The sequence below is a fragment of the Choloepus didactylus genome, chromosome 1 (assembly GCF_015220235.1).
Source record: "Choloepus didactylus isolate mChoDid1 chromosome 1, mChoDid1.pri, whole genome shotgun sequence".
Lineage (NCBI taxonomy): Eukaryota > Metazoa > Chordata > Mammalia > Pilosa > Megalonychidae > Choloepus > Choloepus didactylus.
In genome coordinates this window covers 15,500,780-15,523,613 of record NC_051307.1, presented here as the reverse complement: position 1 = coordinate 15,523,613, position 22,834 = coordinate 15,500,780, and the positions used below count along the sequence as shown (strand labels likewise).

At 45.7% G+C, this 22,834-nt stretch overlaps 1 protein-coding gene across 2 annotated transcripts; it reads right to left on the bottom strand.

Moving 5' to 3' along the window:
- Positions 1–11,222: 11,222 nt before the first annotated feature.
- CFAP298 (cilia and flagella associated protein 298) lies at positions 11,223–20,094 on the bottom strand. Of its 2 annotated transcripts, XM_037832542.1 has the most exons (7): positions 19,484–20,094; positions 17,311–17,478; positions 15,608–15,675; positions 13,648–13,806; positions 12,660–12,791; positions 11,821–11,916; positions 11,223–11,616 (listed from the first exon to the last, which is right to left on the bottom strand). In XM_037832542.1, exons 1-7 carry the CDS (start codon positions 19,620–19,622, stop codon positions 11,506–11,508), a joined length of 873 nt encoding a protein of 290 aa, XP_037688470.1. In that variant the 5' UTR covers positions 19,623–20,094; the 3' UTR covers positions 11,223–11,505. The 2 variants fall into 2 exon arrangements, with proteins under 2 accessions (XP_037688470.1, XP_037688478.1); XM_037832550.1 differs by lacking the exons at positions 15,608–15,675; positions 19,484–20,094 and having other exon boundaries at positions 17,311–17,388.
- Positions 20,095–22,834: the final 2,740 nt, after the last annotated feature.

The following is a 22,834-nucleotide window of genomic DNA, read 5'->3' as shown; positions in this document are numbered from 1 at the left end:
TGCAGCCAAAGGACTAAAGAAAGCACCGGACATGCTCTGAGACATGAGCTTTTTTGGGGGGGCTTACCTACAGGGTTGGAAGTCAGCTGTGCTGAGTGGTGGCGGGTTCAGAGCTTGGTGTGTAAGGTACTCTGCAAAAACAAGGGGTGCCAGGGAGTGGTTTATAAGTGTTAGGACAAAGACATTCAAATGGTACTGTACAAGAGGAGCAGGGGGTCTTGTGACGTAGGGAGGGATCGATTGTAGTCAACAGGGAAGAGGGAGAGGATTGTAGATTATCTTGTAGATATTAGTACCTCAGGGAGTTTCAGGGAGGAGGCAAGCTATTGCTGGAGGCCTGATTTTACACAGAGAGTGGGTCAAACCCTAACTGTCCTAGGTCAAGCAAGTTGCTGTGTGCAGTCTTCAATGCACTTGGGGAAGGCCCTGGGCCTGGGGCTCCCACAAGCATCTAGATCATGTCTTCTTTTAAGAGTGGAACTTGGAAAGATTCTGAAGTATTTCTCTGTTTTCCTCTGGCTGGGTACTTTTACTCTTCCAACACTCCAGCACAGTGCCTTGGATCAGTCACCTCTTGATTTTCCTAGATGACGTTATTGATTCTGTTCAGCTCCTCTTCTTTACCTTAAGTATTGCAGGAATGGGAGCACAGTGTGGTGTGGGAAAGACAAGATGACTTATATTGTTATACCAGTTGGATTGGATTCATCTGCAAGTCATCAAGACCACAAAATAGTGACTTAACCAGCATAGAACAGAGGTAGGCAGCTCTGGGTGGAATGGTGGCCCCATGGTGTCAGGGACTTACATTCCTTCTATCATATTCTGCTCTATGTGGCTTCTCTTTCCAAATCATCTCATGGTCCAAGGTGGCTGCTGGAGCTCCAGCCATTATATCTGCATTCCAGGCATCAGAAAGCAGAAAAGGGAAGAAGAGAAAGTGGTCATTTTTACTCTCTGTTCCTGGGCAGGAACACCTTCTGGCTGAACTCAGGGCTCGGGCTAGGCTTTAACAGGTAGAGATGTGGAGGGTGGGAATCCTACCTTTGCAGCTTCCATAAGTGGGGGTGGGGGGGTGGGGGGGTGGAGAGGGAGGCAGAGCATGAAGAATCACAGGGTAGTGGATTCCCCAAGCATCAGAAGGGGGTTAGGTAACTGGGCAGCTAGAGAAAGGTCAATGACCACTAGACCATTGGTCACCTCTAGAACTCTTCTCTGGGTTCAGTTCAAACTCACGCTGGCAGGTAAGACAAATGCCTGGATCACACTAAATGCTCAGTAACCACCTCATGATTAACTGGTGCCCAATCAGCCGTTCCATGGTTCCCCAGCCCAGTTATGTAGATCTGCATACCCCCTCCCTGCACCCAAAGGCACGCACCAAATGGAACTGCACCTCTTTCCCTTTGTACAGATCCACTTTACCTGGCTGAGGCACCCGTCCCCTAGTGCCATGAGGGTTGGCTGCTGAAGATCCAAGTTTATCCCCTTCCCTAGGGATTGCCTTCTGCAAATGGGAGCCACTTGACTGGGAAGGTTGGCACCCCAGCCCCCAATTCCCCACTACCAATAACTGGCTCCAGGTGGGAGCCCCTTTGCCTCCAGAGGATCGGGCTGAAGGGAGGCTCCAGCTGAGGCCACACCCCTGCTGAGCTTTCTTCCCTCGCTCCACCCTGATATGATGAGAGAGACAACCCCCTCGTCTCAGTCAGGAGAGAGATTTACGTCTTACTGGTGTTTACCGTTTAACTAGTTCGTCCCCATCCCCACCGCCAGGCTGCTGAAGGAGGCAGAAATCACCCTTTCAGCCCACCACCTCCGGGCACTGGGCTCACATATGTTTTCCCAGAAGCATAGCACGTCCGTGAATCTGAGCCCAGGACACGTGTAAGTCTTCTAGCTCTTCCTGAACCCACGCCTTTGACCGTCCTTCGCATAACACAGCAGAGAGATTATAAGGAAGTCTGCTATTTAACCCCCAATTGCTGGATGCACTGCTCCCACCAAAACCCTCCACCTCCCGGTGTTCCTGGTGTAGCCACAAGATGAAGCTCTGGACCAAGAGCAAGGAGGTGAAAGTGAAAGTGCTGGGGTACTATGGACATCGAAGAGGCCAGGGACAGAGGGGCGGCTGCTGGGCCTGGCAGCCAGTCCATGCAGCAACGAGGCAGTTTCCTTCCATACGTTCCCCGGGACGTGCTTTGGCTGTGGTTCCTGCTTTCCTTGGTTCCTGTGCATTTTCTGAGGCTTCTGGTGAGTCTGTGGGGGGCTTGGGATCCCTTGACTACATTACTTTTCTGCCAAAGCGACTCAGAATAGTCTCTGTTGTTTGCCACCAAGAACCCTGACCGATACGGGGGGCTCGGGGCTGGATTCAGGCAGAACGAAGGCAAAAGAGAAGTCAGAGGTGGAGGCCCAATTAGAGATCCCAAAACACTGTCAGACCCCAAATCACCTTTCTCAATCATCCAAAAACAAATCATATTTACTAGAGCTTTCAGCAATTGGTACGCCTTACTTTATTTTATTCTAATTCTTAAACCTTGGTGTTCTACCCACAGTAAATCAATAGTAAGCATAATGTTTGATTTCAAGGAGCCTCCTGAGGCCTCTGCTTCTGGCCAAGATGGAGTGACAGGGACTGGATTTGCCCTCCCACTTGGAAAAAACTGAAAACCTGGAAAAATACACACAACCACATCTTCAAGACATTGGGCATCAGACAACGAAGGACAGTGACCCGAGAGGCAGGAACAAGGCAGGACAGCCCTGTAATTGTCCCAGCTTACTACCCAGGGAGGGACAACCCAAGTGCCCGCTGGACTCCCCGGAGCTGAGAGCCCGGGGCATGAAGCTGGCCAGTCTCTGCAGCTGGGAGAATGAAATGGATGCTGACTTGGGAGACTCCTGGAAGAGCTGCCAAGACAGAGTGTGGGAGAGGGGAGACTTGCCCAGAGAGTGAACCCAGAGCTATGAAAAGGGATGACAATGAGAATGTAGCTAAGTACCCAGGCCTGAAACAACCACTTGGAAGGATTCGTGGGAACTAAGAACGGAGCTCACAGGAACAGTGCCTGCTCCCACAAGCCAGACTGCAAAACCTCATCCCTCACAGGGCAGTGGGTAAAGTTCTCAGAGGCTCTGTCTTCAGGAGTGATGAGTAATTAGCTCCACCCATAAGGTAGAGCTTTAACTTCTGGAAATTCAGCCACATGTGGGATCTTGCCCTGCTAGTTTATCAGCGTGAGCCTGGTTCGTGATCAGCCTCCACCATCGCCGTCTCAGCCCGATCACTCCTGGGGAAGCCGATCCTCCTGAGAGTCTGGCTGCCCAAAGCTGAGGCCGGCAGGACCCACCTGAAAACCAGCCATCACTCTGCCTTCATTTGGCCACGCCATATTCTTCTCTCAAGTTTTGCTAAGTCTCCAGCTATTGAAACAGCTATTATGTTTCTTATAATAACAAAATCTTGAGCCAATGTGTAACTGGGATGTGTTTTTATCCAAAGAAGTGCTAAATTTCCCACAGCTTTCTATAAACTTCCTTTTACTTAAATGGTCCAGCAAGCATCTAAGTTCATAGGTTGTGAACATTTCTTTGGGATTCTAAGCTTCACCAGCTTCTTTTCCCCTCTCTTCCCAAAGTGGGGGTTCAGACAGCCCCCAACACGTCTAGTCACTGCTCCCAACCTCTTGGCTACAGGGACCTGGATGGGGTGGGTGGGGGCTGGGCAGCACGGTGTGGGTTCAATCCCAATATGGGCGGGGCCCCTGTGGGCATCTGGGCTCTGCAGGAGAAGTGGCGGCCGTCCAGCAGTGGGCAGTTGAGGCAGCAGTCATGAAGCTGGATTGCACATCACGATTCCAGTGACTGTCTCCCAGCCAGAGCTCTTCTCTGAGTGAGCTGCCTGCACTTTGGGGCCGTCACCAGGAACAGGAAGGCTGTTTCCTGTGACTAACACGCGCACTAAAACTGCTAACCCTACTACTGCCACTTACTGTGATAAAGCCCTGACTGCACCCCTTCTGCACCAGGCCCTGCTCTCAAACAGGAGCGGCTTAAGTTCTTGTCTTCTCTCTGTGTGTGTGAGCACATGGCAGGGAAGGTGAGGCCAGGGAACCCAGAAAGAACAGTGGAAGATGCAAGGATTGGCACCTGGCCAATCTCCACAGTCAGGCTAATGAAATGGATGCCGACTTGGGGGGTGCTGTCCTAGAAGTCCCACTCAGTCACAGGACTCAGAATCATCCCCCTCAATATTTAATATTGCCACCACTGTTCATCTGTGTCAGACAAGTTATCTCAATTAGTCTTTTTAACAACCCTGAGGGTACGTATGGCAGACACAGTTGCTGTCTAATTTCTATTCTCCCCTTCCTTCCTAGTAACAGAACCCCAATTTTGTTCAAGGTAGTGATGTTTCTAGTTAAAAATACTGGTCATCCTATACACCCTTATGGCTAGCATGGGCGAAAACAAAGTTCAAGCCAAGGTGATATAAAGGAAAGTTGCTGTTGGGACTTCTAGGAACTACTTTAGAGTGGGAAAACACAAGTGGCGTGCACATTTTGACCTTTTGCATTTGGTCCCTGTGCTGATTTGAATCTGTTGTGTACCCCATAAAAGACTATGTTCTTTTAATCCGCTCCTGTGGGGGGCAGACCTATTGAGAGTGGATCTTTTGATTAGGTTGTTTCTATGGAGATGTGACACATCCAGCTGTGTGTGGGACCTTTTGATTAGACTATTTCCATGGAGATGTGATCCTGCCCATTCAAGGTGGGTCTTAATTAGTTTACTGGAGTCCTTAAGAGACCTAAGGGAGAGAGAGCTCAGAGCCAACCAAGACCCAGATGCTTGGAGATGCAGACAGACAGATGTTTGGAGATGCTAAGCAAAGAGGTGAAACCGAGTTTGCCCCAGAGAAGCTAAATGAGAACCCAGAGACATTTAAGGAGGAAGCCACTGGAATCAAAAGCTGAAAGCAATGCAACCTGGGAACAAAGGACCAGCAGACACCAGCCACATGGTTTCCCAGCTGACAGAGTTGTTCTGGATGCCATCGGCTTTTATTCAGTGAAGGTATCCTCTTATTGATGCTTCAGTCTGGACACCTCTATGGCCTTAGAACTGTAAATTTGTAACCTAATAAATCCCCTTTATAAAGGTCAATCCATTTCTGGTGTATTGTGTTTCGGCAGCTTTAGCAAACTGGAACAGGCACCCTTCTCTGTCCTCCTGCCTGATAAGTAAATGGGGTGCTTAGAGGTTCAGTAGTCATCATGCAACCATGAAGAAAGCTTCAAGCCAAGAATGATGGATCAGGAAGTCAGAGAGAGCCTGGGTCTTTGATGGCTTCCTCAGCTGAACCAAACCTAGAGTGCCTACCCCCAACTTATTACCTGAGGAATATGTAATCCTGATTTGCTCAAGTTACTGTGATTAAGTCTCAGGTATGTGCAGCCAAATGCTTTCCTAATGGGTGAAGGAGGCATTTTACAGAGCAGAAAATAGGCTTATAAAGTTATGTAATTACCCAGGGTCTCACTGCTGGTAAGTGACAGAGCCTAAATTCCAGCTCATTTCCAAACCCAAAGCTTAGCCATCTTCATCCACATCACCATGATTCTTGTACTTGCCTTTCATGTTTAAGGTTCCTTTGCAGCTCAGCTTCACATTGAGCTCCTGATCTACAAACAGAGGAAGCTGAGTGGTAGGGGCAGGATGTGGTGGTGGTGGTGGGGGCGGCAAGCTACCCTCCTGGACCCTCCTTGCCCTTTCTTTACCAAAGGCAATCTGTGGGGTTTTGTTTCTTCTTTACCTGCTTGCACACTGTGGCTCTGCAACCTCATCCTCCACACTGAACCTTTTTATGAGAGGAAGCCCTGGAGAACCACCTTGGCACTCCATCCTTGTCATGCTTTGGAAAAATCTTCAAACCTAAGAGCAAATATCGTAGGATGCAGTTACCTGTGCAGTGTAGTTTGTGTTTACAGCTGTGTCAACTGGGAGTTGAATTTTGTCAGATGCCTTGTTGGCATCAATGGAGATGATCACATGATTTTTCTTCCAGTTCTAATTAATATGCTAGATATCCTGATTTAAACCACCCTTATGTTCCTGGAATAAATCCCGCTTAGCCATGATATATTACCATATTGCTTACTTATACTTTATTTAAAATTTGTGTATCATATTGAAAAGTGATATGACTATCTTAATGTTATATTAGCTTCAAAAAAGTAAATTAGAATCTTACCTTCTTTTCCTATGTTCTGTAATAATTTAAGAAACTTTGGGATTAACTGATCACTAAAGGTTTGGTAGAATCCTTTGGTGCTTTTTTGTGGGTAACCTCTTTTACAGTTTTCTTTTTCTTCTACGGAAATTGTCTGCTTACACATTGTATCTCTAATGGGTCAATTTTGGTATATCCTAATTTCATAGAAATCCCCATTTCATCTAGGTTTTCAAGTTTGTCTGAACTTGTGCAAAATATTACCTTATTTAAAAAAAATAATTCAATTATATTCCCCTTGTTTCTTACTTTGTGTATTTGTGTGTTTTTAAAGAATGTTTCCAATTTTGTTGATTTTTCAATCTATCAGCTTTTTTATTCATTAGTTACACTCTTTTTCAAGTCATTAATATTTGCTTTGATCTTTATTACTTCCTTCCTTCTGTGGTTAACTTTTTGTGGTCCTTTTCTAGTTCTCTATTTAGATGTTTAATTGATTTATTTTCACTTTTATTTATTCAGGTATTTAATGCTGTACATTTCCCCCTCATCACTGTTTTAGTTGAGTCTCATGTATTCTGATATTCTTCTGTCCCCTCATTCCTGTTTCTCCATCTTAGCTCAGGCAGATTTTCCGGTATAAGTAGCTTCGATCAAACTTTGGTCAAATTATTTTTGCTAGTAGTCAATTTATGACATTTATTCTCTAGACATGTTCACCAATTTGGGTTCCTTTTGCATAAAGCTATTGAAATCCTACATTCCATAATTTAAATCATATTTACTTTCCAAGGAAAATGTTGTTCAAAAACTCCCTCCACTGCTGAATGTAAATTACCTCCAGAAATGCCATCCCGAAACAGTTCCAAGAAAAGTTTGACACCTGTTCTTTTGTGTTGAGTCCATTTTGTGAAGGTCAAATAGTAAAACTCAGCACAGTTTGGGGGTTTTGATTTGCACATCAATTTCCTTAGTTGTTTTATCTCCCTCTCTTTTTCATTTATTTTTGCAATCACAAGAGATTCAGTTATAACAGGATTCTGATAGCAAGAGTGTCAAGTGCATTTTGTATTTTGCTCATTTACCCCTAAAACCTGCAGTTGCTTTGAGCCTCTGGGATTTGTTGCAGCACAATACAAACTGGATAACAAGAAATGAGATCTCACAAGAATGATACAGCTGCTATATCCACCTGCTCTGTTTTGGGGGTGCTGAAGGGTGTCGGTAAGCAGGCGGGGGCGGGGAGGAGGAGGCCCCTGTATGTCATTTATTACACCAGTCAGGTCACCAACTTGGCTCTGGCTTGTTTTGAAATGAGGTAATAGATGAAGCAGCAGAATTAAGGCACCAGTACCATTTTCACTTTCTTCAGACTTGCGCTGGCAGCCGCTCGGCATCCAGAACACAATTCCATCTCTCCATGAGCAGAGGCAAAAGGATGAAGCAACTTTAGGTAGCTTGGGCTCATGAGCCAAGTACACTCAGGAGCTTTCAAGGGTGGAAAGTCAGCGACAAAGCTGTTTCTGTGGCTCCCAGGCCAGGCTGTATCTAACAGAGCTAGTCATAGGACTGGGAATTGAGGTTACAGAATGACAAAGGAGGTCCTTGGCATTTAACATTCTACATTTCACGATGACACTGGCTCCTGTGGTCTTTTGGAATCCTGCCTCATGTCTGGAAGAGGGAGACAACCCTGGCTGCTCGCGTGCTTTCTTGGTCTGTGTGGAGGTTTGGAGCTGTATAAACCCCAGAAAAACATGTTCTTAAGCCTAATCTGTTCATGTGTGGGAGAACCCATTGTAAGTAGGCTCTTTTGATAAGGTAACTTCCTTAAGGTGTGACCCTCCCCAATCAGGATGGGTCTTAATCCTATTACTGGAGTCCTTAATAAGCAGAATGAAATTCAGAGGAAGGAGAGAAAGTCACAGGAAACAAGAAGCTGAAGGTCAGTGGAACACAGAAGAGAAGGGAGAGCCAGGAGAGGCCGCCCTGTGCATGCTACAGTGGCCCAGAATCCTACGGGTGAAGCATCTACGACCTCTGGGTACTGGGGCTCTAGCAACGCGGCTACTCCATCTTTCATCGTTCAGCTTAAGCCAAGTGTCCATTTTTGCTTAAAGCAACTCAAGGATGGGCTCAGGTGTCTTTCTCCCCTTTCAGCAGTTGGTGAACCAAAGCAGTCTTAAGAACCAGAGCCAATCACCACTGTTTGGCCCTCAACATTAAAATAATCAAAGTCTGCCAACTTCCCACCCTAGAGATGCTGCTCTTGGTTTAGGCCTTTTGCAGCCTCCATTCACTGCAATTCACTCACTGAGTATAAACAGAAACTGCAGTTGAAAGTGCAGATTTGGGGAGCAAGCAGGCAGACTTTTGGACACTTGACCTTGGGCAAATGAAGCTTTGTGGGCTTTGGTAGCCTTATTTTCAAAATGATGATATTGGTTACTTCTGAATTCAGCTGTGCATGGGGTAAATGAAAAAAATACATGCCAAGTGCTTAGTGCAGTGCCTGGGAAATAGCAAGTTCTCAATGAATGCCAACAATCATTACTATTGCACTTAGCATTGAACTTTCCGTGGGAATCAACGCCTCTCCCTGAACTCTGAGGTGAGTGGAACTTCCAACAACACGGAGCGGTGCCTCCCGGGACCTGCGATGATCAGGGTGCAGGGGGAGGGCATCCTCCCTTGCCAGCCCTCGAAGGGGTGGCGGCTGAGGCGAGGGGTTGAATTCAGCAAAGCTCAGCCCCACCAAGGCTGCTGTGCTCTAAGCATACGGTGGTTTATGTCAAGCTCGAAGGCACATTTTTTGAAGAGCAGATGCCAAGGAACTAGGTAAACTGTGACATAAATACTGCCTGGGGATGTTCAGTTGGCTGGTAGTGTCAGATTGTATTACCAGTATTCCTGGTCTCCATGAAATCATCAAAAGCAAAGACAAGTCATGTAAAAGGATGAAACCACAGACCTGGATTCAGGCCCCCACTCAATGGGCACTTGGTTTTTGTTTGATATTGGTCCAAAGATGAACAGGATTAAAGAAAGGAAATATCACCAAGACAGCATAAAAAAGCTGACCTATAGCCTGCCATTTGGAGGGTGACTTTTGCTGATAGATTATTTCTTGGGACATCCTGAGCAAGTCCTGGCACTGGGCCTTTGCTCCACTCTTCCTCGATCTGTGACGTTAGATGAGTCAGGTAACCCTCTATGCTGGTTTGTATATTTATGTCCCCCAGAAAAAGCCATATTCTTTAATGCATTCTTGTGGGGGCAGACGTATCAGTGTGGAATGGGTTGAAAGCTATTGGTTCAGTGTTGACGTGACCCACCCAACTGTAGTGATAACTCTGGATAATTTCCATGGAAGTGCGGCCCCACCCATTCAGCGTGGGCCTTGTTTAGTTTACTGGAGCCACTATACAAGCTCAGACAGAAGAAGCTCACAGCGAGCTGGAGCTGAGACAGACATTTTGAAGATGGCCATTGGAAGCTGATACAGACATTTTGGAGACAGCCATTTTGAAATGCAACCTGGGATCAAGCAGACACCAGTCACAGGCCTTCCCAGCTAACACAGGTTTTCTGGACACAATTTGGCCATCCTCCAGTGAAGGTACCGTTTTTGATGGACACTTTATGGCCTTAAGACTGTAACTGTGTAACCAAATAAATCTCCTTTTATAAAAGCCAATCCATTTCTGATGTTTTGTATACCGACAGCATTAGCAAACTAGAACACCCTCTGAGATCACCACCGGCTTCCTCAGAGGGCGAGTGCAAAGGGAATTAACACAGAGTGGGCACTGATGGCTGCTTTTGTCCCCTTCCTTCCAGATAATGTGTAAAAAGGGGCTATGCAAGCACTGATAGTCTAATGAGCTGCTAAGTTTGAATACAGCGAGTTCAGGGGTTTTTGAGGCAGAGAAGTCAGGGAGAGAGGGACTGTTCTTTCCACATGAGTATTCCATAAAGGAGTGTAGATGACACTAGTACTCCACTAACCCTTTGCTTAGTAAGTTCTGCTGATCATATGAAGCAATAGAAAAAACTAAAACATTTACATCCCATTTGGTCAATAAGAATTCTGAATTGTATGGAAATTGTGGTTCTTAAAAGAGCTACTGTGATCATGTGGTTTGAATAACTTTTCTTGCAAATCTGGGCAAGAATTAAATGCTCTTAGACTAATATGGCAAAGGCCAAAGTCTTCTCAAATAAAATTGTAGGATATTAATTACAAACTTTATATCACCAGAGGATAAAAATTATAAGGAAAGTGAAAAATAGATGTGAATTCGTTTTTACAAAATTTGACATTCAACCAAGAGTAACATACAATCAAAATGTACAGTCAGCTATAACCCACTTTAGAAAACACTTTTTGAGAACAACATAAATCCTAGTAGCCAGCTCAGAGACAGCAGCCCTAAGTACCCTGGAGTGAAATGGGGTGGGGAGGTAAGAAACAACCTGGAGTCAGAACTTACGAGATAATCCACGAGGAGGAGTTTTCATTTACCAGCAACTGCACACACTTTGAGGATGTCTAGTCCAGGGATGGATACTTGACAGAGAAACGATGGAGTAAGGTGTTAAGTTTTAAGGTTAGACCAGCTTGACTACTCAGTTTCCATCACAGGTGTAGCCTCTGTTCCTGGAAGACAAGAGCTGAGAGGCATCAACCAGGGAGTTAAATTTCACCCTGGAAGCTGGACCACGCTCCACTACAGTGAGATCCTTCAGCAGGATTACAGAAGTCTTTAACAACAGTCCTGAGAATCCAGCTTCCTTCAGGTCTAAAGGGAGGGCCAGAAGAAAAAGCCCAACAATCGCGTGGCCGGCGCCCTCTGGTGGTCACTTGCAGTAAGCTGCTCATGAGATGCAGGACGGACGTGCAAGAAAAAGGGGCTTTTAGACCTCCTCAAACACAACTGTTCTCATGAGAAGATAAGACAAACAACTCAGGAAGAGAAAAAAATAAGACTGCAACTTCGTTTTTAATATTTTATCAAAGAAGAACCTCAAATATTAAAGTTATCCTGAAATAAAAATAATTTGGGCAGATTCTTTTGTATTTATTGAGTCCTAAGACTTCAAATAACCTTCATTTTAAAAATTAAAACTAAAAGAAAAACTAGGAAAACTAGAAATGTAAACATCTTTCATAGAGGCTAGTGGGTATTATTATTATTAATATTATAATTATTTTGCCCAAAATAAAGGTGAGTTAATAATTTTAGGAGCTTAATCAATGGTGCACTTCATTTTGGTCTCCATTTTATGTCCTTCACACCATGAAAATGTCTTTTCAAAGCAGTGTTATCTGCCCACGGAGAATTTAAACAGGAGTCGTCATCATTTTCTTCCAATTTCTGGAAATAAATTTGTTTTACTCACTTTAGTTCAGGAAAGTGTTTGGCACATAAAGAGATGGAAGACAGAATCCACGGCCGATGCCCTCCACCCAGTCCCCACCTGGCAGGGCCCAACAGCCCTGGGCAGGCTGAGGTTTTAGACGTCCCCCACCCCACCCTCCCCAGTGCCTGGGGTAAGACGACCCGCCTGGCATCTGATACCTTGAGTTCCTCCTGCCTTCTGTGATAATACAGCATCAGCTGTTTCTGCTCCTCGCTGCTAATAATAGGTTCTCGGGCTGGAGCTCCTTGTCCCCTCTGAAAAGAGTAGGCAAAGTGTGAGTTGTGGATTAAGGCCCTGTTCTAGTGACAATCGGGAAGTTACAGTGCAGGTTTCACAACTGCCTTTGCCAACTGCTGAAGATAAGCAGGGTCATCAGTTTCAAATGGAATCGCCAGGGGCAGTCTCTGTGCCCTTATGGGGGAGGAGACGGGCTGAAGCCATCATCTGCTTCGATGGCCTCCCCCAGGTCCCCGTCCCGGCCATCGGCCAGGCAGCCACTCCAGTCCTGGGAAGGAGGGAGAGAGGACGCGTCACAGCCACCGGCTTGTTCGAGGGTAATCGTGGAGGATTCTGCGTCCCCAAATGAGGGACCAATGATCCAAAGAAGCTTTGTAAATACACAGCTTTGCATTATATCCTTAAAATATCTGTGACCCTTCCCTCACTCACAGAGTAACAGCAGTTTGAAAAGACTTGAAATCAGTTCTCTGGGCTGTATTTTTCATTTCAATTTTAATTTACTCATAGCCCTATTTTTAAAATTGAAATTCACATGGACTCCCCTCCCCCCCCAATTAACACAAACTCTATCAATTAATCCATATTTTCTTCCATTTTTTGTTGGAGTGCATAAAAAGGACATTTTTACTTTAACCCCAGGCCAATGGGGTTAAAATATTTATACAAGTAGTTTAAATCTTTCAGAGTTGTTGTAAATTTTCATCAGTTTGAAAGTAAATAATAAAAAATACTGAAATGTCAAAGTAAAAGAACTTACTTGCTGAATCTTGACGATAATTTTGGTTTTGTCATTTTTCCCCACATACTCGGAAAGCTTCTTTGTTCTTCTCAACTCCTTGGCTGCCCACCACAGTTGTGCCTCTGCTTCTTGAATGACTTCGAGTCCTGCCTGGGACCAGTCGTCAGAACAGGCTGTCGGGCTGCCAGGACCCTGCCTCGGGTGTGGCCCTCTGGGGTGCAGAGCCCGGCTGTGCCCCTCCCAGCAAGCCACAGGCTTTGGCGTCCTGCCTCCGCCCTCCACCCATGGGAAACTCTGACTGTCTCACTTCACTCAAAACCCTCGCTGATTTCAGCAGCGACCTTCCCTGTTATTTTCAACCGGGACTCACTCACTCAACTTCCTGCTCTGGAGAGCAGAATGAGAGTACCTTATCTCATTTGCATCCTCATCCATAATATGAAGGCCCTCTTAGATGGAGTTTTAGGATACTGCTAGGGAAGAAAACTGGAATCTTGCTGGATAGAGGCATTATATACAAATATAATGGATATGTTTACTTGCTTCTTCGTACTCCGCCTATTTAAGACGGCTTAGAGGAATATATATACTGTTCAATAGGATAAGGAACAAATGAGAAGAAAATGGAAAATAAAAGTAGGAAAATAAGGTGAAAAAGAGAGAAGGCTAGAATGCAAAATTCCATGCAAAATGATCAATTAATGCATTTGGGGAGAAGGAGGCCACTAGTTAGGTTTCTGGCTTCCCAGTGGCCAAAGAAAATGGGAATTTTCTCAGTTGCCCCGGTGGGGAGGCTCACTGACCTCCTCCACTGCCCCTCTGTGTGGGCCCAACTCCTCAACCAGGAGCACCCCACTCTCAGAGTCCTCTCTTGAATTCCAAATGCAGATGAAAGTTAGGGACAAAGTCAAAACTATGTCCACTGGAGGATGCAGTCAGAGCTGCAGGGCTTCTGCCCTTTCGGGGGACATGAACTAGCCTTAGAGGGCACCCGAGGACCATATACCTGGGTTCCTGACAAATCTTCTTTGTTTTCAAATTCCATTCGGATGGGGTCATATGGCGGCAATCCCATCGGGTAAACGATCATCACGGCCCCTCGAAGCTGATCCAAGGCATCCTTCACCATCTCCAGCGTAACACAGACACCAGCTTCCACTTGTTTCTGAGGGTGGACAGGCATCGTCATCTACAGTGCAGCTGCTCAATTCAACAGGCATTTATCAAGTTCAGTACAAGAGCCTTGACAGACACTGCAAGAGCCACAAAAGGGAATAAAACAGTTGTTGCTACAAGAGTGATGACCATCAGTTTCAGGGGCTGAGCCAAGTAGACAGCAGCCTGTATTATTAAGCAGAATATGGAAGTGCAAAGTATGCTCCAAGGGGAAAGAACCCAAATCAAGCGAGCACAGCTGAGAGAGAGCATCAGGAAATACTGCCAAAAGAGGAGGCATCTCAGGTAGACCATAAAACACACATGGATTTAAGAGGTAGAGATGGGAACAGGGTGTTTCAGGACAAGCAAAAGCAAAGCAAATCCGGAATAGGCAGGCAACCACTCTGTTTGGGGCATGAAGGAGAAGAGTAGATAGAGCTGGAAGGGTAGGTTGGAGTTATTTTTTGAAGGGCCATGAGAGCCAGGCTGAGGAGTTTGGATTTACTCTGTCAGGCAATGGGCAGCAGTTGACTTTTCTGGGAAAGGGTGATAACACTGGGAGCTTGATCTTGCATTGGGTATGGAATGAACCTAATTGGGGAAGCCCAGTGAGGAGGCTCTGAAGAGTGCAGAGGAAAGGCTATAGAAGGAGCAATATCCAAAGTAGAAGCCGTGGAAATGGAAGGAGGAAATGGAAGTAAGAGACACAATGGGAGCAGATGGGAAAGGACTGAATGTCAGGTATATGGGTGATGGAGAAGAGAGTGCTGGAGACAATGCTGAGGATTACAGCCTGTACAACTGAGAACTGGTGGTTCTGTTACTAGAAAGAGAAAAGTCTGCAGGAAGTGCTTATTCTTGGGTACAGAATAAAGAGGGGAAAGGGGAGAGGAAACACTGAGTTCAGTTCCAGACAACTTGAGTCTGAAGTACTGGCTGGACATCCAGGTGGAATAGTCTAGGAAGCAGCTGGAAATTCAGGTTCCACGTTATGGAAAATGTCTGGGATAGAGGACAGAGGTTTGAGTTACCTGCAGAGAGGTAGGCTTGCATTTGGCAGAGTGGATAAAATGCCAAGGGAGAAAGAGGAGAAAGAAAAGAGAAGAGGGCCAAGGATAAAGTACTTTGATAAATACCAAACTTAAGAGGCAAGAAAAAGAGAAAATGGCCATCAGAGAGGAATGAGACGAGTGCACGACCATGAAAGGGCTTTGGATTTCCTGATGAGGGGGTCACAGTCAGAGACAAGCTGCTTCTGTGAGCAACTGAGAGGCCAGGTTATATGAAGCCCAGGAAGGTGTGGGCCAAGGAGCTGAAGGCAGGAAGCGTACTTCTCCTTCCGGAAGCCTGAGGGGAAGAAAGGCCAGTGACAGGGCATGTACGGGAAGTCACAAGCAGAGAATTTATTTGAGGCTAAGGAAAGAGGCCTGAGTGTGTTTAACAGGGACTAGATGGAGACCATGGGAAGGGAGAGACTAAAGCAGTATACACTCCTGGGTTTATGGGGGTGTGTGGTGGGGAATCTAGACAAGCTGGAGATGTGAGAGCTGCAGCCCTGAGAAGAGACACTGAGCTTTCAGAGCTAGAGTGGTGAGGGCAGAATGGGAGAAGGAGGAAACCAGAGAATTCACAAGGGTTGCAGAGAGCTGCAGGGCTCCTGACAGGCAGTCTTGATCTCCTTGCTGAAGCAGGAGGCAAAGATGTCCCTGGAGGGTGACAGGGCAGGAGCTAGAGGAGACAAATTCTGGAAGTCATAACTTGAGTTTCCATTTCAAAAGGCAAGCTTAGAGTATCATTTAAAAGCTAACCTTGGATATGATTGCTTTGGCTTCTTCTACAGTCTTCTTCAAAACTTGCTTCATTTTTTCATTTGGAGCTATAAAATATGGGTGGGGAGCGGGGACAGAGAGAGAGCCATTAAATTATAACCTCTTTAAAATTCTTCTTAAATATCCCAATCACTTCTGTCTGAGCCAGGGAGTATGTGAAGGAGAGAAGGTGCGAGTAGGGAATTTGGGTGGTAGATGCAGGAAACCTGGCTGGAAGAAGTTAGGGAGAGAGATCTTTGGGATGGCTGACACCTACAGTGTGCTCTCTGCAAAGCAGAAAAAGCAATAATAGGAATAAATGTCAAGGGACCAGACAGCGGTCAGCACACTTTTCTGTAAAGGGCCAGATACTAAGTATTTTCAGTTCTGAAGGCTGTACCACTTGTTGCAATGGCCCAACTCTGCCACTGTGGCACAAAAGGTGTCACAGACAATACTGAAATGAATGGGGTGGCTCACGCCAATAAAATTTATTTACAAATACAGGCAGCCCTGGCCACATTTAGCCTGTGGCCCATAACTTGCTGAATCCTGGACAAGAAGAAAAGAATCATGACTTTTAGAAATTTTTGCAGCAAAAACAATGGAGATGGAAAGTCCAAATCTAGGAAAAGATGGGACAAATTCAAACTTTGTATTCTAAATAAATAACACTATTAGTAGGACACTGAAAATACGAGAAATATAAACTTAGAATAGACTATGGTTAATTTAAGACAATATCTGTTTAAAGATGAATAATCAACTGTTAACAGGTTCTTACGCGATACTATTATTTTCGTTAATGCAATTACTTCCAAAAAGTGAAGAATCTCTCCAAATTGAGCATGAGTTTAGGTATGAAAAAATGTGGACGACAACCAGCATTTTCCAAGGATACAATAACAGGAATTCCTAATATAAATAAATAAACAAATATATATATATAGAGAGAGAGAGAGACAGAGAGAGAAAGTGAGAGCTTTTAAAGGCTGTGCAGGGACACTGTTTTCTCTCTTTCTTTTTTTTTTTTTTGCTCTCCCAAATGACTGACAGTGCTTTAGGGATGCAGTAGTTATCTAGGTATTAAATGATCAATTACAGTGTTTTAAATGGAGCTTTTTATGTAGGATAAAAAAAGCTAATAAAAAGGATTATCACCTTTTATTCCTTCAAATTCCACATCTACAGCCACATAGTGAAAAGTAAGAATACCAGCTTCCATGGTATACTAAGGTGCTTTGCCCCAAAAGAGATATCCTGAATTCAGAAGGGAGGTTCTCATGCTAACATTTGCTTCCCCCTTTCATGCAGAATCTCTAAATAAACTCCAATATCTGCAAACCATAACAAAACACAACCCAGTACGTTTCCAAGGCTTATCCCCACCCAACCCCAAACTATCTGGTTGGGCCATGCAAACTTACCAACATTCAACCATTTTTGACCTAGGAAAATGGTAACTTCATGTGGTTCACATAATGTATTTAAAAGCTAGCTATAATTAGTAAGAGTAAGAAGTCACGAGCCATTAGAATTATCCATTTAATTCATCCTGGACTGGGGTTTTACTACAAGGAGTTGCATAGTGCAGTATTTCATAAATTTGTAGAGAAATATTAGAGTTAATTTTTTAATTGCAAGAACTGCTTTCAACTATTGGCATTCTCAGGCATGCACATAGAAGAAAAATGCTCAATTACCTTGCCCATTCCTTCGTCCAATATCATCTTTTTTAAATATTGACCCCCCACTGGGCACACACTTTTCACCCCATTCATCCTTTAATTTCAAGTCCTCGATCTGGTCATCAGTCAGTCCTTGCATATTAGGAGGCAGAAATATGCCATGTTCTGCTAATTCTTCCATTTCTTAAAAACAAGAGAAAGTTAGACAATATGTATCATCATCATCTTCACAATCCCTTTATTCAATTAGAACAGAAGCTCCCAAGAAGGCAAGTGTCTTGCCCACCCGGCTCACTGTTTCATCCCACCTGTCCTTGACCCTTGACACACAGTTACCAATTCGTCCTCCTTCAACAGAAGCAAGAGATTAAGAAACTCAAGGTTGCAGGCAGTCTGGCTGCAGAGTCTGTGCTCTGTTGCCCTGGCACTCAGGAGGCCCAAAACTAACATTCCCCAAAGTCTGAATATATATTGCTACAGGGCTTTATAGTCTTCCAACTGCCTTCACCCAGATTAAACCATTTAGTTTAGCCTTAGGAAGTGGGCAAGAAAGAGGGTAATGAACATCTTCACGCTCCCTAATTTGCAGCTGAATCATCAGAAGTTCTTTCAGGTGTCACAACCAGTAAGTTATAAAAATAAGCCCATTCCAATCAGTGGGGAAGATTTATAGCAGCTCATATCCCCTCCAAAGTGTGGCAGAGACCAGAAAACTGGACACAGCCCTTGGTTTTAAAGCAATGTGTTCTAGGATCGTAGGCAATGCATGGCTTCGTACCTTCCTATTAAGTTTTCCATATATGATCACTCCAAAACAAGTCTACATTTTAACTTTGCAAAAATGCTATTCTTTCCTTTCTTCCTTCCTCCTTTTCCTTCAGCCTGGAAAGAGGCCCCTAGATCTAGGTATTCCTGACTCAGAGAAACCTATGGCCTGTAACAACACAATCCTGTGGAATAAGTGGTATAAATGAATGGAGTGTTTCCTGTCTCTCCTCCCCATCAGACTCTAAGCATCTGGGGGGCAACGGGCTGATTTTATTCACTCTTCCTTCCTAAGGTGGAGCACTAGGGTCTGAATAAATCACTGTGTTCTAAGTTCTCTGACAGGACTTTTAACCTTCAGCACCATATTTTAAATTTATAATTTTATTAAAAAAAGCTGTGAGTCCCTTTTCTCCCCCAAATCCTTGAAGTTTAAACTAACATTTAATATTGACCTTATTTTGGAATCAGGAAGTTTTATGAAGGAACTACACTTATGCCTAATAAAGGTAGAGACCATGATGCTTATGGACTTCTCCACGGTACAAAATTCACGTATTACACTCAATCACATCTTAGACCACACCTGGAGTATCATCAGGTCAAGAATCTAGAAGCACGCTGTCCAATGCAGCAGCTACAGGTTGCACTTGGCTATCTAAATTTAAATTAATTAAAATAAAATGAAAATTTTAAAAAAATTCGGTTCCTTGGCCGCACTAGCCACATTTCAAATGCTCAAGAGCCACACGGGGCTGGAGGATATTGTACTGGACCGCGCAAATATGGAACCTTTCCATTGCCGCGCCAAGTTCCCCGGGACGGCGCTGCTCTAGAGAGCCCTCAGGGGAGGAGGAGGAGGATGAAGACGGAGGCAAGAGGTCCTGAGATGCTGTAACAGGAGAAACGGTCAGGCCTGTGTCTCCCGGAGAAGAGAAAGCAGCACCGAGGCTCTCTCACTGTCTTCTCACCCTTGAAAGGTCGGCTCACCATCGGAAACTGCTCTACCTCCCAAGTCTCAAAATATGAAATTAACTTCCAAAAGACCTACCCAGTTACCATTCCGCCTTGCACACTTGTTTACTTCACTACATCTGCCCTTCAGCCCAGTCTTTCGGCTCGCTCCTAGTGCCACTCCCCCCTCTGCCCGGTCCGTTTCGATTGTTCACACACCACCCCCAAATTCTGGCAACCCAAATTTCTTCGCTTGGCCTCAGTCGCTGCCCACCTTCGAGCCGCAGCTCTCTATTCACCGCTGGTCAACCCCACTTAACCCTTCGACCTCCGCTTGCCTGAGAAAGCCTTGTTAAGTCCTGTCCACCTGTCTCCACCCCTTCATCCCTCCCGGGCCCTGCGCCGTCCGGGACCCCACCGCGCCCTGGCCCGGACTCCAAGCAGCCTCGCCCCGCGCGCCGGGCCGCACCTGTGCAGAGGCGCTGCACCTTGAGCCGCCCGTTGTAGACCCGGGTCACCTGCACCGTGAGCTCCTCCAGCTCGATGCTCCCCGGCGCCTGCAGCAGGAACTGGCTCTCGTCGCCGCGCTTCACGTGCAGCAGAACCATGGCGGCCGGAGGAGGCCCCGCCGAGGCGGCGAGGAGACCCGGGATGTGCCGCCCGCGGGCCCGGCCCAACGAGGCTACCCCGACCGGCTAACAGCAGCGACCGACCAACCGCTGCTCAGAGGCCGGAACCAGAATTTCCAGACCCCGCGCTACAGGCACTCGCTCTCGGAAGTGGCTGTTGCCAGGAGCAACAGTTCAACACAGAGTCTGAGGATCCACTGCCTCTAGGTCCGAGCCCTAGGGTGGGGAAGCGAGGAGCATGAAAACCCGGCAATCCACTCCCGGAAGCAGCCGCTGCCAGGGGAAACGAGGATCCGCGGAGTCCCTCCCCCGAAGTGGCTGTTGTCCCGGCAACTCTCAAACACAGACCAAACCGCTGTGGGAGGGCAGGTGGGTCCGGAGCCTCCAGGAAGATGGGTGGACTAGCGTGGGGTGAGGGGTTCTTGGTTGGAAATGGGTGGCGAGGACAACCACAGACACTCCCATCCGCACCATCCCCCACCCCCCCGCACCGCCCCTCCGAATCCTAGAGTCGTTTCCGCCGCCGGCTGTCTCCTCTCCCGGAAACGCCTCCCCATTGCTTCCGGTCTGGAGGGGGCTGGCTTAGGCGAGCTCGGAGGTGTTGGGCTCCTCTATCCGCGTTTCTTTGGTTTTCAGGACCCGGCAGTCCTTTGTGCGGGCTGATTCGCACATCTCGGGTAGCTCAAGCGGCTGCTCTCCGAGCGAGCCTCCCCCAAATATCCAGTCAGCCCTCCGTCCTACCAGTTCTTACTGAATGGCGATCGGGGTCAGGCACTGTTTCTTCCAGGTGCCGGTGTCGCAGCGGCAGATCCAGTCACTGCTCTCCTGGAGCTTATATTATGGTGTACGTGGCAAACAGAAAACAAAAATAAATGGACAAGGCAGATTCAAGTAGAAAGATAAAGAAAACAAAACAGCGTTTATTGGCTTTTTAGATCGGACGGTCACGGAATGCCTTAAGCGGTGGGCGACATTGGCACTGAGCCCTTAATCACGAGCTAGCAAAGCTAAGGTAGATCAGGGCCTCTACCCATGGTTATCTCGTTCTTCGAAGAGGCAGTGCCAGATACGAATTGATTTGAATATCAGAAGGACCCGCCGCTTTGTATTCCTGAGTCCGCTCCATTGAACGGTATCCCTGGGAGGGTGGGGAGTAAGTGTGAGACAGTAAGCGCTCGGAAATGCCCAGAGCCCATCCAGGGCTACCTATAAAGACTGAGACTGACTGCACAGAATAGGGATGGAGACCAGGGAGAGGGGAAGATGTATCCTTATCTCCAGTACCTGGGGCAGGGATCGCTTTAGCCCTGGAGTAGGCAGTACTTGTCACATTGACAAATGTCTGTGTCCCCATGAAGAAGGAGAGGGCAGCTATATTCTATTAGCTCCTGATTGCTGGCCATCAGGGTCATCCCTCTTGTTCTCTTGACTCTGATTCTGTATTCATCAAGTCAAAAGTCTGCTTAAAATTTGGTGTACACCTGAAACACAGAGCTAGAGCTCAGTAGATGTGAATGTCAGTATTAACGCATACAGCAACTGTTAAAAAACAAACAAACAAACAAACAAACAAACAAAAAAAAACTGAAAAAGAGCCCAGACTTCAATTAGGATAATGAATGAAGCAGATTTGGTTAAGACTAGGGCAAACTGGGCCAAAGGGTAAAGGTCAAAACTGACTGTGTTTTAAAATTTAAACTTCCATGTGAGACCAAGGGAAGAGTTGTCTATTTGGTGCAGGATCTATATTTTATAAACAATATAACTCTACAGTCAGTTTGTTCAAACACTACAATTACATGGAACTTTGAATAGGAAGTGGATATGGTAGGCTTGTATAGGTTAGAGTGAAATAGCAACACATCCCAAAGTAATTTGGGCAGAGAATAAAAATACATATGCAGGGCTCCTTGAGGACCCAGGGGAAAATGCACAAGTGTGGGACTTCCTCACCTGGATTGTTACTGATGTTCTCACAAACATTGAGGACTGGCGGTTTGATATGCCAAGCCCTCTATCACAGGACTTGCCCTTAAGAAGCTCATTACTGCAAAGGAGGCTAAACCTGCTTATAATTGTGCCTAAGAGTCTCCCCCGAGTGCCTCTTTGTTGCTCAGATGTGGCCCTCTCTAGCTAAGCCACCTCAGCAGGTGAACTCACTGCCCTCCCTTCTATGTGAGACCTAACTCCCAGGGGTGTGAATCTCCCTGGCAATGGAGGATATGACTCCTGGGGATGAATGTGGACCCAGCATCGTGGGATTGAGAATATCTTCTTGACCAAAAAGGGGAAGCAAAATGAAATGAAGTTTCAGTGGCTAAGAGATTTCAAATGGAGTTGAGAGGTCACTCTGGTGGACATTCTTATGCACTATATAGATAACACCTATTAGGTTTTAATGTATTGGAATAGCTAGAAGTAAATACTTGGAACTAGCAAACTCCAACCCAGTAGTCTGGACCCCGTAAGACGATTGTATAACAATGTAGCTTACCAGGGGTGACAGTGTGATTGTGAAAACCTTGCAGATCGCACTCCCTTTATCTAGTGTATGGATGGATGAGTAGAAAAATGGGGACAAAAACTGAATGAAAAATAGGGTGGGATGGAGGGGTGATTTGGGTGTTTTTTACTTTTATTTTTTATTCTGATTCTGATTCTGATGTAAGGAAAATGTTCAAAAATAGATTGGGGTGATGAATGCATGACTATATGATGGTACTGTGAACAGTTGTACACCGTGGATGATTGTATGGTATGTGAATATATTTCAATAAAACTGAATTTAATTTAAAAAAATTTTGGTGTACAGTATAATCTTCCAGGGAGACAGAACCACTTATCCATAAACTCATGTATCACAGGATCTCTGGCTATAATTTTTAATGAAATGTGTAGAAAACAGTAGAATAAACACCGATGTACTGACCATCCAGTTTTAAGTATGTAGTTTATTAATCATCTGGTGGGAAATCTGCAAAACTGCCAGAGATCAAGCCCTTGCAGTATCTTCAACCCTTGTCAGGGCTGACATTTGCCTTTGCAATCCTCCTAACTTGATTCCGTTATTGCATTCCTTTCAGTATCTCCTTAAGGTCTTTTTCTTCTCATACAGGCCATGTCCTGCTAATCTGTGTTTAGCTTTTTCTTTGTGTAGTCTAAATGATAAATCATGCCACAGACTGTTGTCT